At 41.7% G+C, this 16,121-nt stretch overlaps 1 protein-coding gene across 2 annotated transcripts in view; it reads left to right on the plus strand.

The window, feature by feature from the left end:
- The first annotated feature begins 7,034 nt into the window (after positions 1-7,034).
- Positions 7,035-16,121, plus strand: part of ABCB7 (ATP binding cassette subfamily B member 7) — a 47,193-nt gene continuing 38,106 nt past the window's right edge. For both annotated transcript variants that reach the window (XM_035113544.2, XM_035113546.2), the window contains exon 1: positions 7,035-7,216. In XM_035113544.2, the coding sequence (XP_034969435.1) occupies positions 7,058-7,216 (159 nt within the window). In that variant the 5' untranslated portion in view covers positions 7,035-7,057. The remainder of the gene's footprint in view (positions 7,217-16,121) is intronic.

Here is a 16,121-nt window from a genome sequence, read left to right on the forward strand (position 1 = left end):
CGCAGGGGAGTCCTCCTGGGCAGCAGCAGCAGTGGAGCAATGAATTCAAACTACAAGAAACAAGATTCCACCTAAACATTAGGAGGACAGTAAGAGCTGTTCGACAGTGGAATTTGCTGCCAAGGAGTGTGGTGGAGTCTCCTTCTTTGGAGGTCTTTAAGCAGAGGCTGTCAGGAATGCTTTGGTGGTGTTTCCTGCTTGGCATGGGGTTGGACTGGATGGCCCTTGTGGTCTCTTCCAACTCTATGATTCTGTGATTCTATGTTATATGTCCATGGAGGTGCTGCTTGTAGTAAACCACCCTTTGGGGCAGGGTGGGGCAGGGTGGGGGAAACAGCCAGATTGGTAGCATGTTCTGAATTGCACCTTTGCAGTTCCTTTCTCTCCAGAATAAGAGAGTAAAGGTTAAGCTCACTTATTTGAACACAAAAGTAATGTCTTGTGCAATTTGGCCCTGGGAAATAAACTACTAAGAAGAGAGCAAACAAAATTATGACTCTGAAATTCATTCTGACCATTTTAGTACCAGGGCTGTTTTCATAATATAAAGGCTATGCTGGCTAGAGCATACATTTGACTGTGTTAACAGAATTTACATGGAGTGCAAACGGTGGAAGTGAGAGCCAAAGACACATGAAAGCATACATCAGAGATATTGTGTGTTCAGTTCCAGACCACAAGAAAGCAAATATCACAATAAAGTGAGTCACATAATTCGTTTTGGTTTCCTAGTAGTGCATATAAGTGTTATGCTTATAGTCTATTAAGCCACACCCCCTTGGCTGCAGAGGCAGGAGGGGGGGAACCTGGCTTCAGCCCTAGCCAGCTCCACTCTTTTGGCCAGAAGAGGGGTAGCCATGGAGGGTGGGCTTTCAAGCGGCTGGGATGCCTGCAGCTGCACCCACGTCCTCATAAGCAGCAATATCTGCAAAGCACAATAAAATAAGATACACCTGTAATTAGGCTTATAGTCCTATGGATGTTTTCTTGGCAGCAACAGCCATTGTTTCTTTGTCACTCCATGGGGGGATAGAATATTGGGAACTTGCTTCTATAGAGCAGGCATAAGCAAACTCGGCCCTCCAGATGTTTTGGGACTATCCCTGACCACTGATCCGGTTAGCTAGGGATGATGGGAGTTGTAGTCCCAAAACATCTGGGGGGGGGCTAATATTGCCTATGCCTGCTATAGAGGTATGAGATTGAGAGGCAACTGGCCTTGCCTCCCCACCTACAGCAATCACACCAGAATTTCTGCCTAGATACCTCCTGGTCTGCCCATTGGGGCTAAATGTGCCCTTTTACTGCCTAGCTTTCCATAATCTTCTGTCATAGTACCTCTCTTTCCAAGGCTGGGTTTTACCAGGAGAGGGATATCTCCGCAGCTCTTCACTTCATTGGAGTGACCATTTGCCAAATCAAAATAAAAAAATTCCTTCAGTAGCACCTTAAAGACCAACTAAGTTTATATTTTGGTATGAGCTTTCGTGTGCATGCACACTTCTTCAGATACACTAGAAACAGAAGTGTCAGACCCTATATATATACAGAGGGTGGTGGGGGTGGGTGGGAATGGGAGATGGGCTGATGGGAACTTCCCTTTCCAGAGCAACTTCCCTTTCCAGAGCTGAAGGGCACAAAGTTGCCAACTTTGCTGCCACATACACCCGGACAACATCATTACTGGCCCCAACAACATCCAACATACCATCTCAGGACTATTTAATTGCTCATCTTCTAACATTGTGTATGCCATCAAATGCCAACGGTGCCCTTCAGCTCTCTATATTGGACAAACAGGCCAAACCCTACGCCAAAGGATAAATGGACATAAATCTGACATCAGGAACCATAAGACTGAAAAACCAGTAGGAGAACACTTCAATCTCCCAGGACATTCTATACAAGATCTCAAAGCAGCTGTTTTATTACAGAGAAATTTCAGGAACAGACTGGAAAGGGAAGTTGCTGAATTGGAAATCATTACCAAGCTTAAAACCATGGAAGCACCTGGGATGAATAGAGATATCGGATTCTTATCTCATTATGCATGATCAAGCTTTCTTTAGCACCTCAGCCCAGGACTAATTGCAGCCATCAGCAGCCATTAACACCCATCTACAGGTTTACCACTCCCATCAGCCCATCTCCCATTCCCACCCACCCCCACCACCCTCTGTATATATATAGGGTCTGACACTTCTGTTTCTAGTGTATCTGAAGAAGTGTGCATGCACACGAAAGCTCATACCAAAATATAAACTTAGTTGGTCTTTAAGGTGCTACTGAAGGAATTTTTTTTATTTTGCTTCGACTCAGACCAACACGGCTACCTACCTGTAACATTTGCCAAATGTCATCTTCTACAACAGGCATCCCCAAACTGCGGCCCTCCAGATGTTTCGGCCTACAACTCCCATGATCCCCAGCTAACAGGACCAGTGGTTGGGGAAGATGGGAATTGTAGTCCAAAACATCTGGAGGACTGAAGTTTGGGGATGCCTGTTCTGCAACAACCATTAAAGGTTTTAACAGGTACAACCAAATATCCTAGCAGTGTAGAATGCAGAAGTCTTGTGCTCTCTTGACTGGAAGGTCCTCAGATAGATGTTTTCTTGGCTTTTAGGAGGCGAGGTTCCAGGCCTTTCTTCACAGTCATTAATGGAGAATTGGTTTTATTATTACTTTTCTTATTCTGCTTTTTATTGTTGTTTTCACTGCTGTTTTATTCTATTTTTCTGCTTTAAAATATTTTATTGCTTTAATTTAATTTTAATTGTTTAGTACTAATTTTATTAGTCAACTAGGTAGCTTTAGCTGGAAGGAAGAAGAGAAATCTTTAAAAATTAAATAATTAAACAAAGAAGCAAAGAACAATCTTCTTTTTGTGGAAACTGCAATGGGCCTCCTGGTGACTTTTTCATTTGAAACACTCTTAGTCGATAGGACTAAGTCAGAGGTTGGCAACAAATTTTAGCTGCGGGCCAGTCCACTGTCCCTCAGACCTTGTGGCGGGCCAGAGAAGTGGCATGGGGCGGGGAGCTGGAAAAAGAGGCGAGGGGGGCCAGCCTCTGCGCATACTTTCCCAGGGGTGCAATCTGTAGCGCATTTCATCTCAGTGGGCTTGAGCGCGTATTTGGGGCTCTTAGCGTCTATGCATCCAACGGCAGGGCAGGGTGCCACTATGCGCCAAGACCTGGCGTCTCCTGGCAGCGCAGGTGGAAGCTGGCGGGGAAGGAAAAGCGGACTTCTGGAGGTGGCGAGGTGGGAGGAGCCGGAGCCGGCGGTGGGCACTGCCTTGCCTCCTTGTAACGGGAGGAAGAGGCCGAGCACCGGCGGCTCTGCCAATCAGACGCTTCGCCTGGTTTACCTTGATGTGGTGCCAATCAAACCCCACTGAGGTAAACCAGGTGCAGCATTTGATTGGCAGAGACGTCCCCACACCGCACTGAGGTAAACCAGGTGTGGCAATTGAGTGGTAGAGCCGCTGCCGCTCGACCTCTTCCTCCCGCTGCCATCACCGGGAGTCTCGGCTTCGCCGTGGGTTCCGGCTTCATGGCGCGGGTCGGATTTACAACCCAGGTGAGCCTGATCCAGGGCCTTAGTTTGCCGATCCCTGGAATAAGTGAATGGATACCTTATTTTTGTTATAATAATAAAATTCCTTCCTGTAGCACCTTAGAGACCAACTACGTTTGTCATTGGTATGAGCTTTTGTGTGCATGCACACTTCTTCAGATACACTGAAACAGAAGTCACCAGACCCTTATATATATAGTGAAAGGGTGGGGAGGGGTATTACTCAGAAGGGTGGTGGGAATGGGTGATTGGCTGATAGGTGTGGTAAACCTGTTGATGACTGTTAACGACTGCAATTGGTCTTACAGGAAAAAGCAAGGGGTGAGATGGCTAAAAATAGCTATAAGAGATAAGAATCCAATGTCTCTATTCAGACCAGGTCTCTCCATGGTTTTAAGTTTGGTAATAAGTTGCAATTCAGCAACTTCTCTTTTCAGTCTCTTTCTGAAATTATTTTGCATTAAGGTAGCTACTTTGAGATCTTGTATAGAATGTCCTGGGAGATTGAAGTGTTCTCCTACTGGTTTCTCTGTCTTGTAATTCCTGGTGTCAGATTTATGTCCATTTATCCTTTGACGTAGGGTTTGGCCTGTTTGTCCAATATAGAGAACTGAAGGGCACTGTTGGCATTTAATGGCATACACAATGTTAGAAGATGAGCAATTGAATAGTCCTGAAATGGTATGTTTGATGTTGTTGGGACCAGTAATGGTGTTGTCTGGGTGTACGTGGTAGCAAAGGTGGCATCTGGGTTTATTGCAGGCTCTGGTACCAGTGTCCATGTTAAGTCTGGTGGTTGTATTATTGTGGGTGAGGAGTTGTTTAAGATTGGGTGGCTGTCTGTAGGCAATGAAAGGTCTTCCTCCCAGAGCTTGAGAAAGAGAACTTTCATTGTCTAGGAGAGGTTGTAGATCTCTGATGATGTGTTGAACTGTTTTAACTTGGGAGCTGTTTGTGATTACTAGTGGTGTCTGTTATTTCCTTTTTTGGGTCTACTCTATCTTGCAGCAAGTTCTCTCTGGGTATCAGTCTGACTCTGTTGATCTGTTGTTTTAACTTCATCAGGCGGATATTTTAGTTCTAAAAAGGTTTGCTGTAGATCACTTATACCGTAGTTATTTATATCCCCCTTTACCCCAGACCAGAAATCAAGGTGGCTTATACAAATTAAAACAGCACAGATAAAATACAGAAAGCTAAAAACATATAATTTCCAATATTACTTTTTAACTATTAACTAAAAATCTATTTTGTGATAAAGTTATTATTGTTTATTAATGTATATACTCCTTATATGCCAAAATTGCTTGTACAATAATGGATTTATAAAATATAGTTAGCTTTGTAAATCATTTGATTAATTTTCAATATTCCAGAAGGTGGCAGTATTCAGATCAAGCACTGTCAAGTATGATAGTGGTTAGATTGCAGGGTGGTCCAATAAACAGCCCTTGAGGTCTTTTTTTGGCAGTTCCCAGCTACATTTGACTGCCCTCCTCCACAGCCCTCATGCTGCCTTCCCAAAGTCAGATAAGTGAGGTGCTGGGCTTTGTGAAGGAGCTGTGAGGACTCTGAAAGGGTTCTCGAGTCCTCCAGCCTCCTTCCCAAAGCCTAGTTTGCACTTTCCCAACCTTGGGAAGGAGATAGAAGGGGTATAGGACCCTGGCAGAGCCTTCCACCTCCTTCCCAAAGCCCGGTGTCTTGCTTAGCCAGTTTTGGGAAGGCAGCATGGGGAGGGGTGTGTGTCAAATTTTGGTACCCCCATGTAACAAGGCAGTGTGCAGCCTGTGGGTTCTGTGTCAAAGTACTCTTGCAGTCCACTTGGTGGGAAAAGTTGGCCTACCCTGGGGTAAAGTCTGCCTAGTGACACACAAAGAAATTGTAATTATTTGTTGTTGTTTAGTTGTTTAGTTGTGTCCAATTCTTTGTGACCCCATGGACCATAGCAAGTCAGGCACTCCTGTCTTCCACTGCCTCCCGCAGTTTGGTCAGACACATATTTGTAGCTTCGAGAACACTGTCCAACCATCTCGTCCTCTGCCATCCTCTTCTCCTTGTACACTCCATCTTTCCCAAGCTTCAGGATCTGTCCTTCCAATGAGCACTCAGGGCTGATTTCCTTCAGAATGGATAGGTTTGATCTTCTTGCAGTCCATGGGACTCTCAAGAGTCTCCTCCAGCACCAAAATTCAAAAGCATCATATGCATAATCCTCAGGCTGTACCTGGTTCAAAACTCATCTCAGTAAGAACTGGCTATCTCGAGTTGCCAGCTTCCCCAATGCACCTCCAGCAGGGCTCCTACACCTTTAACAACTGCACACAGGTGGCAATTCATCAGGAGAAGCTTCCCCCATCACTCCTCTTTGTATGCAGGTGTAAGGACAAGAAAATATCTTTACCAACTGAATTTCCTCCAGTCATACAGCCGTTTAGGAACTCAGTAGCCAGGGGGTGCTTTTTTTCTAGACACCTGTTGTCCTTCCTTTGCCAGCTTCCCTTTATCCATATTTACTAAGAAATAACTACTACTTCTTCATTAAATTTGTATACCACCCTTCATCTGTAGATCTGAGCAGTAAAATTACAAACATAAAATTACAATATAAAAACCACAAAATATATAATAAAAGAACAAAAACAAACTAGTAAGCTTCCCCCTACCACAGCACATTTAAAAGGGCATCAGATGTTAATCAGACAAAGGCCTGGTTGAAGAAGAACATTTGGTCCAGGCACCTAAAAGTGTAGGTGCCAGCCAAATCTCTCTGGGGAGAGCGTTCCACAAATGGGGAGCCACTGCAGAAAATGCCCATTCTTGTTTTGCCTCCTGTAGAGGACTATGAAGAAGAGTCTCGGAGGATGATCTCAGGGTCCGGGTAGGTTCATATCGAGGAAGGTGGCCCATGAGGTATTGTGGTCCCGAGACATTTAAATAAGGTTACCCCTCCCCAGTGCCTAAGAAACTTATTTTTGTTATTGGTTGTTTTTTAAAATAGTGATTGATTCCAGCAAGAAAGCAGTTTGGTTTCCCTGCTTCACTTTCTTTTATTATTATTTGTTTATTCCATTTATATACTACCCTTCCTCTTAGCTAGGGATGATGGGAGTTGTAGTTCAACAACGTCTGGAGAAAGGCAGCTCTAGCCACTAACATTTGTAACCAACTACTGTATTTGGGATCCGTTTTTCTTCTTATTTGATCTCCGAAGAGCCGGATTAATGAATAAAAAAAGTAAATAAGGGATATGCACCCATGTTTCTCCTCTCCACCACCTCCACATCCTCACGACTACCCTGCGGGGTAGGCCAAGCAGATGCGTTACCAGGGGCCCGAGGTGACCCAGCGCGGATTCTGCCTCCAGCCACGCGTTCCACCCACTTCCGGTGCCTCTCCCTCCCCCCTCTCTCTATCCTCGGCTCCGTTTCCGGTCCTCCGGCGCCCTTCGACGCCTCTTCACCTCTCTGCGCTCGCCAACATGGCGGCGCTGAGGGCTCTGTCGGCGGCGGCGCTGGGCGTCACGCCCGGTGCGGCTGCTTCTCCGCGGTATAGACTACTGCTGGCTTCGCTGCCGTGGCGGCCGGCGGCGGGAACTCACTCGTGGAAGTGGGGGCGTCCGCCCCCGGGGATATCGCAGGTGCGCCGGTGGGGCTGAGGCGAGGCGGGCAAGCGGGCGGAGAGGTGGGCTCGCTCCGCCGCGGGAGCGTTGAGGGGAGGCTGAGGGGCGGGGAACGCCCTGAGGGGACCAAGGCCGGTCATTCCGCGCGGGTAAGACTTCGGGGAGATTGTAGTCGGAGGGTTACGAGGGGGTCCCAAGCGAGAGTCTCCTAAATGCGAAGCTGTTTGTCCCAGCCCTGATCTCTTTAAAGGAGGATTAGGTAAATTCATGGAGTGTGTTAAGTATCAATGCCTTCTCTCCACAATAGCTATGTCCTTCCTGCACGGTCAGAGGCAGCAATACTTCTGAATACCAGTTGCTAGAAACCGTAGGCGAGGCGAGTCCTGCTTGCGGGTTTCCCATAAAAGGCACCTGTTTAGCTTCTGCGAAAACAGGAGTAGATGGGCTGTTGGTCTGATCCAGCAGGCTCCGCTTATGATTTCATGTAAAACCCAGTTCCTAATATTTCTTACCACACTTGTTTTGTGATCAAGGGACAGCAACGAAACTTTCCTCCTTCTCTTTCCTGGACTGAATTCTAAATTGTAAGCTCCTCTAGGTAGGGCTCTGGTGCTTTGTAAGCCATGCAAACTGATAGTGCTCCTTTGTAACGATAATAGTTGCTGCCAGGACCCTCCTGGGCCTATGTAGATAAGGGCAGCTGTGGATTCTCAAAAGCTGGGCTCGCTGGTAATGTCCCTTCTACTTTTCCCCACATGGTGGAATGTCTGCTGCCTGTGTGGAAATCAAAAGCTGCTGGTGTGAGAGAAAACTTTGCCCTCTGGTCTCTTAGATGGCCCAGACCCACACATGGGCTATACGGGGAGAGGTGCAGTTGTGTATCTGCACATGTAATATTAATGTATGGTACAAAAAATAAAAAATAAAAATAACACGGCTCTTTGGGGGCAAACTCCAGCCATTTGCCATGTCAGCAGACCGAAAAAAGCCTTATTGGGGATCTTATTGCAAATGTAAAATGTTGGTACTAGTATATAATGCCCCGTCCTTTTTTAAAACAGAAAAATAGGTGCTGTAACTCACCATGAAGTTGTTACAGTTAGTGTCACACTTTTTAACCAAAAAGAGAGAGGTGCTAGTACTTACCATGAAGTTACTGCAGTAAGTGCCACACTTTTTAAAAACAAAAAAGGTGCTGGTACTGCATACCCTTGAGTACTCCTTGAAAAAAGCACTGATAATGGCCTAAATAGTAATAACCATATTAACATTTTTATTTTGCCCTTCTTCCGAAAGGAGCCCAGGGCGGCAAACAAACAAGCAATTAAAACATCTTAAAATAATTCTAATACAGATGTAGACCTGGGAACCATGTTCTTGAAGGAGCACCTTTTCCCATGGGTTTCAAGCTGCATTTTACAATGAGAGGAATATGCCTTCCTTGTAATACCACTGCTATGGATGTCTAGGAGGTTGCATATGTGAGAGGGTTTTCTTTGTGGTTTGTCCAGACTTTTGGAAGGGGATGGGTACACTTAGGCTCTGTGATTTTATAATGAATAGGGGTTCATCAGATTTTATATTGTTAGCTCCCCTGGGCACCTTTTAGGGAGGAGATTTGGGCTATAAATTTAATAAATACACTCTACATAACCCTGGGTATCCACATAAATTTTAATTATTAGGTATAGAAGGAGGTTTCCCCTTTAATGGAAACTGACAGGAGACCAATGAACAAAGAGAAATGTATCACATAATCCTGTCCATCAAAATTATAAATGTATCAACTTTTACTTGTTTTTCACATGACATTTTCTTTTCTCTGCTGTGATATTGTTTATTTTAAGAAATAGATCACAAAAACAACATTCCACGCCAAATCACCTGATTTTAATACTCAACCGTGCTCTCTAGACTAAAATTTTCTTCAGAATTTTTTTTGTGCATAGATACCTATGAGATAACCTCAAATTAATTTTTTAATGATTTTTTTGGTCCAAAATTGGGTGCAGGAGAATTTTTTTAACGTTTTGATTTTTGCGCGATTTAGGCTAATGTGATGTCCGTGTCATGTTTAGGAAAAAACCTCCTCTTCCGCTTATTTTTCAACCAATTGGGCTTTGTTGGTATCAAAATAAAGCTAATTTTTGTCTCTTTCAAAATAACGTATAAAAATGGTATCAAGTACAACAGAAAAGGGTCCCCGGCCATTCAAAGTGAATTTTAGTCATTTTATACCTCGGTAGGTTCAATAAGCCCTAGCGCGCAAACCACAACTAACACATGCATCATACCGTTTTTTATAGAATGTGCTAACCATGTACTTTTTATGTTTTAAAAATAAGGGTGTTTTGTGGTTATAAAATATATTGATTTTGAAGTAATTATTTTACAAAAATAAATATTTTTTTTGTGTGTGTGTACAAGTTTAAGGTCTCTTTGAGCTTGAAATAACTCAACATTCGTGAGAGTAGTTAAAATTGCACCCTCTTATGTTACACTGTCATCTGATGTTAGTTTTACATTACTGTACAGTATTTCACTGTTAGCTTACCTTTGTAGTGAAAGGTTATATAATACTTTTTGCCAATTTCTGAACTTGTTTGTGAACCTTATCGTCTATGATATACATCCTTCCTAGTTGATGATGAAGAAAATGGAACTTCTCTGATTATTTTTCATAGGGCACCCAGCAGTAGTTATTCTTAGTTGGCCAAAAATATGTTTGTGAAGGACCAGGTGGATGCATGAACTGAACTTTAGCATGATTGTAATGTAATGCAATATATTTTATGAAGAATGCAATGCAATATCTTTTATGAAGGATTATTTATTACAACAGCAGTCATAAATAAGAAACATGAAACACATAGAAAAAAATGAGATATACAAAAATTCTTACCATGTCAGTTAATACTTAGTTGGATAACCTTTAGTCTTCCCATGGAGTGAACCAAGTTTTTTAGTTCTACAGCTGTAATAATGTGAAACCAAGATTGAATTATTGCCTCTATGAATTGGGTGTTATTGCTGGGTTGCTTATGACTAACAAGTTTCTTTAGTTGGCTCCATAGATTCAGGTATGGGCTATGTATTTGGGGGCATTTTCATTCCCATTAATGACTCAAATTCTGTCCACACCTTTTGCTGTCATACAACCCCAGATCATAACACTAACTGGGTGTTTCACGGTAGGTGTAATGCAAGTAGGATATAAATCTTCTCCGATTTTTCTCCTTGCGTATTTCATGCCATCAGTACCAAGCAAGGAGATTTTGGTCTCATCACTCCAAATAACACTGTCCCATTATTCCACTGTCCAGTTAACATGGGTTTTAGCCCAGTTTAATCTTTTCAACCTTTGTTTGAGAGATAACAATGGCTTTTTCCTTGGAGTTCTAGCATTTAGATCATATTCCTGCAGTCTGCACCGGACAGTCCTTGCACTCAACTTCACATTACATTGCGCCAGGTCATCTTGTATACATCCAAATGATTTTCTTCTGTCATGTAGGCACAGTCTCTCAATTCTTCTATCTTCACTTGCTGTTGTGCACCTTTTCCTGCCTTTACCAGTCTGATTTTGTAGTGACTGAGTCTCCTTATACCTCTTCAAAAATTTAGAAATGCCACCTTTGGTTAAGTTTCCACCAATTTTTCTTCTACTTTCTTCATAACTGTAGCCTTGTTCACTTAATAGTACTATTTTACATAGTACTTTCTGGGTGACCAGTCAACTCTTTGCACCATTTCTTTAATTTTATTATGTTTTACAAGCTCAATAAGTGAAAGAACAAAAAACCCCAACCAACTTGATAGCAATCACATAACACTCTGGCAAATGTCCTTATTTATGTTGTAATAAATAATCCTTCATAATAGTTATTGCACTACATTCTTCATTAAATTATCTTTCCATTGATATAATTTTGTGGTATTACTCCCAAAAAAGTGGTGTTATGAGCCATTATTGCCAAAACAAGATGGCACCTGATTGGCTCTCTAAACACTCCTTTTTCTGGTTATTTGGCTCTAACGTTTGGTAGAATACAGATAATTGAACAAACTTCATTGCATTACATTCTTCATTAAATTTCCATTGATATATAATTTTATGGTATTACTCCAAAAGAAAGTGGTGTTATAAGCCACCAAACTTCGGAAATACACTTTCTCCAAAAGGTTTTCACAATTTTGGCCACTAGTGTAGAATGCTGTTGCCAGAATTTTGACTGGTATAGCCAGCAGAGATCATATTGTTACAAAGGTTTCGTACCACCCCCAATCTCTGCCAAGTTATAGCAAGATTCCAGGGGGTTCCTAGTGCTCATCCAGTGTTGTGTTTCTTTTGGGAAACCGAGGCACAGTGGAGACTACTGTCCTTAAAAATGTGGTTTATTTTACACTTATTTACACCTAAAGCCTTCAGTGGAGGGGGCACAGAACATTATCCCCCAAGAGTGTCCCTGATGGTGCCTTTCAATAGTTTCAAGTGAGCTTGGGTCCAGAGCAGCAGCCAGTCATGGCCCCCAGTCTCTCAGTGCAGCCTCCTGTCAGCATTGCATGGATTCCCCCTCCCCCCCCCTTTCCAGGAACACCTTGCCAAAAAACACCTCCCCTTCCATCTGTTTGTTCCTGCCTTCTTCAGACTTCTGTTTCTTTAAAAAGGACACATTTTTCCTTTGTGAAATCATGCTTCCTATAACATCCTTCTCCCAGCTGTGCTATTTCTTCTGCTAACTAACATACAGCTGGGGGAAGGACAGCACCTGCATGGTCAATTGTTCATTAATGGCCCGCCATTAGTTTTCCTTGTGTTCTTAATGGCATCACTACCAGTGATCTCCTGTACAGCAGAACTGATTCAGCCTGTATTTTAAATCTAACATCTTGCATCTTCCCTTCATTCTCCAAAAAACAGCTAAATTCTACCACATTATTTATTTCTGACATTCACTAACTCTAGCAGTTATGGGTGCCCTTGCACCCCCAAACTCTTTTAACCCAGATCTGTAACAATATAATACCAATCGTCAAATAACTGCATTAGCTGCTTATTCACTTTCAAGCCCAATTCAAGAGGCTTGAGTGTATCCTTAAAGCCTTAAGTAGCTTGGTACCTGAACACCTCAAGGAGTATCTATCAGTCTGCTCAAACTTTAAGACCAGCGGATGGATCTCTTCACATTCCTCTGTTGGGGAGGCAGAGCTTTCTCTGTGCCACCACCCTGTTTGTGGAATTCTGCCTCCTTACAGATATGTCAGGTGCCAACACTTGTCATTTCAGTGGCATGTGAAGATAGACATGTTTGCTCAGGCTTTTAGATTTTTAATAGGTGTGCATTTTATCTATTAACAAATTCTACCTTCCAGAATTCCTGGGAAGTCACAAATGTTTAAAGTGGAGTCATAGTTCTTTAAATATGTAGTGTGAATGTGGCCCTAGTCTAGTCATTTCACAGGGTTGTCATTAGAACAGAATGAGTGGGGGTGGGTGGGCTTAGGGAATCATGTACACTAATATGGATATATGGATCCTGTCACTAAGATACTCTGCATTTGTGGGTTGATTCAAACAAGTAGATGAGTAGCTCAGTCTTAAAAATAAACTTGAAACAGTTATTACCCCACAAATACTGCATATACAGTACAGTGGTGCCTCGCTTAACGAATGCCCTGCTTAACGAAATTACCGCTTAACGAAAGGATTTTTCGAGTGGAGGTTGCCTCACTAGACAAATTCGTTTTGTGAAAAATTCGTCTAGCGAATCACGGTTTCCCATAGGAATGCATTGAAATTCAATTAATGCGTTCCTATGGGCAAAAAATAATAATAATTCAAAAACAATTTAAATGCATTCCTATGGGATTCGCTAGACGAATTTTTCGTTATAAGAAAAGACCCGTGGAACGAATTAAATTCGCCCCGCGAGGCACCACTGTACCAACATTTACCAATCATTGGTAAAATCAACATTCCAATTTACTAAAGGTTCACTCTCAGGCTCTATAAGTAACTGTTTCAATAACTGAAACAACTAATTACACCTTTAGCATTCTTGGCACATTCTGTACTCTGAAATGCTTTCCAGAAAGTAAATTATTTGCTCTGGCTGTTTGCAAACTAGTCAGCGTACAATATCTCCAATTTATCTGCTTTGTGGTGCTGCTTGATAGTTTCAACCCTTGTCTATCTGTTTTATTGACATTCGTTCAGGGATTCTGTCCTCCCCTATCCCCAATTATGAATATTTATTTAGAATAGATTAGCATGGTCAAAATTCATAGTTGCAGTTGAATAACTATTTAGGCTTTTAAGAATATTTGTTACATCAAATTATACTCATGGTTTAATTAATGACTTTTAATGTAATACTTTGCTTAGAAAAAAAATAGAACAAAAGGAAGTACTACTTCACCTAGCATCACATAAGTAACCTACAGGCTACATCAGTGGCTGTTCACTGCCTCCAGTATCAGCCTTTGAATATCCATTGATAGAAATCAAAAGTGGTGAGGGTGCTGTTGTGCACATGCCCTGCTTGCATTCTTAGCACAGGCATCTGGCTGGAAACTGTGAAAACAAATGTTGTACTGGGTGAACCTTTGGTCAGATCCAGCAGAGCTCCAAATATGTCTCCAAATGCATATTTGGGTAAAAAGCGAGTCCCAGCTCCAAAAACAATGAAGCTGTTGAGTTAGATCGGTGGCTGCTTCCAGATTTTGGAACTCATTCCCAAGAGAAGTTAGACTGGCTTCCACCTTGCACTTCTGCTGGCACGTGAAGACTTTCTCGTTCCAACAGACTTTTGGAACTGCTTTAAATTAAAGAACTGGTGCCTGTTTTTATTGTAATTCTTTGTATGGTTCTTGTTTTTATCTGTAAGCCGCCTTGTGTCCCTGCCAGGGAAAAAGGCAGAGTAGTAGTAGTAGAAGTAGTAGTAGTAGCAGCAGCAGCAGTAACAACAACAACAACAACAACGGGCTATTTGAGGGGAAAACGCTGGAGCACAGTCCTGTGTGGAGCTGTCCAAATGCTGAGGTTCCTTAATAGAGATATGGCATGTATAAACAGACCATCTTATTTTCCCTTTTTACATTCGTCAGGGTATTAAATAATGATACCAACTTGGCCACATAGTTTTATTTCTTGTAGCCTTTATAGTTTTATGATCATTTATATTTGCTTTCTGCTACCTCACCACTGATTAATCTTTATCCAAATAAATAAATGATGATCTTTTAGAATATGTTCAAGTAAATTAACATAGTTTATAGCTAATTTTTAAATAGGACAGTTGAAACAATAGGCACTGAACTAAGATAAATAGGTGTGCCTATTTTGACCAAAGTGTGCAGAAAAATTCTTCATTTTTGTAAAACAAATTAATCTAAATACAATTTTCATAATCTGTGTGTTTACTGTCATATTAAATGCTGCCACGTTCAAGGAATTGAAAGTAGATCAGGGGCATGGCAGGAGCATATATGCAGTCTGTCCTTCATTTTTTCTAATGACATTGCCACAAAAAGTAATAGCATGACTATTGGTCAAACAGTCTACACTTTGGGATCACTTTGGCAGAGGTTCGTTTGCAAGCTTATCTTAATAAATAAATAAATTCAGGCACAACAGGCACAAACAATACAGTGCCTGATACCTTTGGAGTACAGGCCCCATATTAGTAGATCATATACATTAGAACCACTTCATTTACATTTAGTGCTTGTGTAAAGGATTCTTCAGTGCTTTTGACAAGTGTGGGGGGAAATACGTAGTAAGTTATTCTCATATATTCAACCAATACACAATTAAATACAAATTTAAGTATTTTCCAACCCTGTTTAACTTTCATGTTGCAGACATTCAGGCTTAAAATACAGTGGTACCTCAGTTTTTGAACATCTCCATTGACAAACATTTCGGTTTTCGAACGCCATAAACCCAAAAGTAAATGCTTCCATTTTTGAACGCGCCTCGGAAGTTGAGCATGAAACATGGCTTCCGTATTGAGTTTTCTGTTTTGAGGCTTCCATTTTGAATTTTCAGTTTTTAAATGTTTCAGAACTCAGAACAGTCTTCTGGAACGAATTACGTTTTAAAACTGAGGTACCACTGTATTTTAAATGGTTTGTCTGGTTTGTCTCCAGTTTGTATGCTCTTTGAGGATAAAAGAATAGGGAGCAAAGCAGCCTGGGTTAGTCAAAATAATCCTGTCTTTAAGCAATGTAAATATCTCTTACAATAGAGTTATGAGCCACAGTAAAATAAATAAATAAATAAAATAAAGGACACATCACACACCATAGCTTTTCTGCTAGAACATATTTGACACAGTTGCATCGTCTGAAGAAGTGAACTAGACCAGGGTTCTGAAATGCAGACAGTAGGATGGTTAATAATATGTCACCTTATGTGGAATATGATTTATATGAAAAAATATTGTTCTGTGATCATGCCCACAGTCATAGGTTAAGGTCAGTTTGAGAATCCCTGGGTTATATGAGGTTAATATGACAAGTATGCAACTGGCTACCATCCCCTGACCCTAAACCCATTTCACATTAGGAACTACCATGAGGATTGATGGGACTTGCCAGGAAATGTGTGTAAAATAAGCATGTAAGTGGGGTATTTACTAGTCAAGGATAATGAACAACGGCCCTACAATGAGGTAACAAGGAGATCTGCTAACAATGTAATCTATGCTGTTCACAGAAAATCCGTATATTTGTTGATAACCCAAAGTTTGAGCACAAATACCCAAGAAACAAAGAAAATTCAGAGGGAGTGGAAATTCAGTGTTTGACTGGAAAACCCCCAGATATAATTAAAAGAACGAAAGCAAAGTTCTTATGACTATTATACATTTTATATTATTTCCAGTAATATATGACACTTGTTTGTTTTCCCCCCTTGGGT

The sequence above is a fragment of the Zootoca vivipara genome, chromosome Z (assembly GCF_963506605.1).
Source record: "Zootoca vivipara chromosome Z, rZooViv1.1, whole genome shotgun sequence".
NCBI lineage: Eukaryota > Metazoa > Chordata > Lepidosauria > Squamata > Lacertidae > Zootoca > Zootoca vivipara.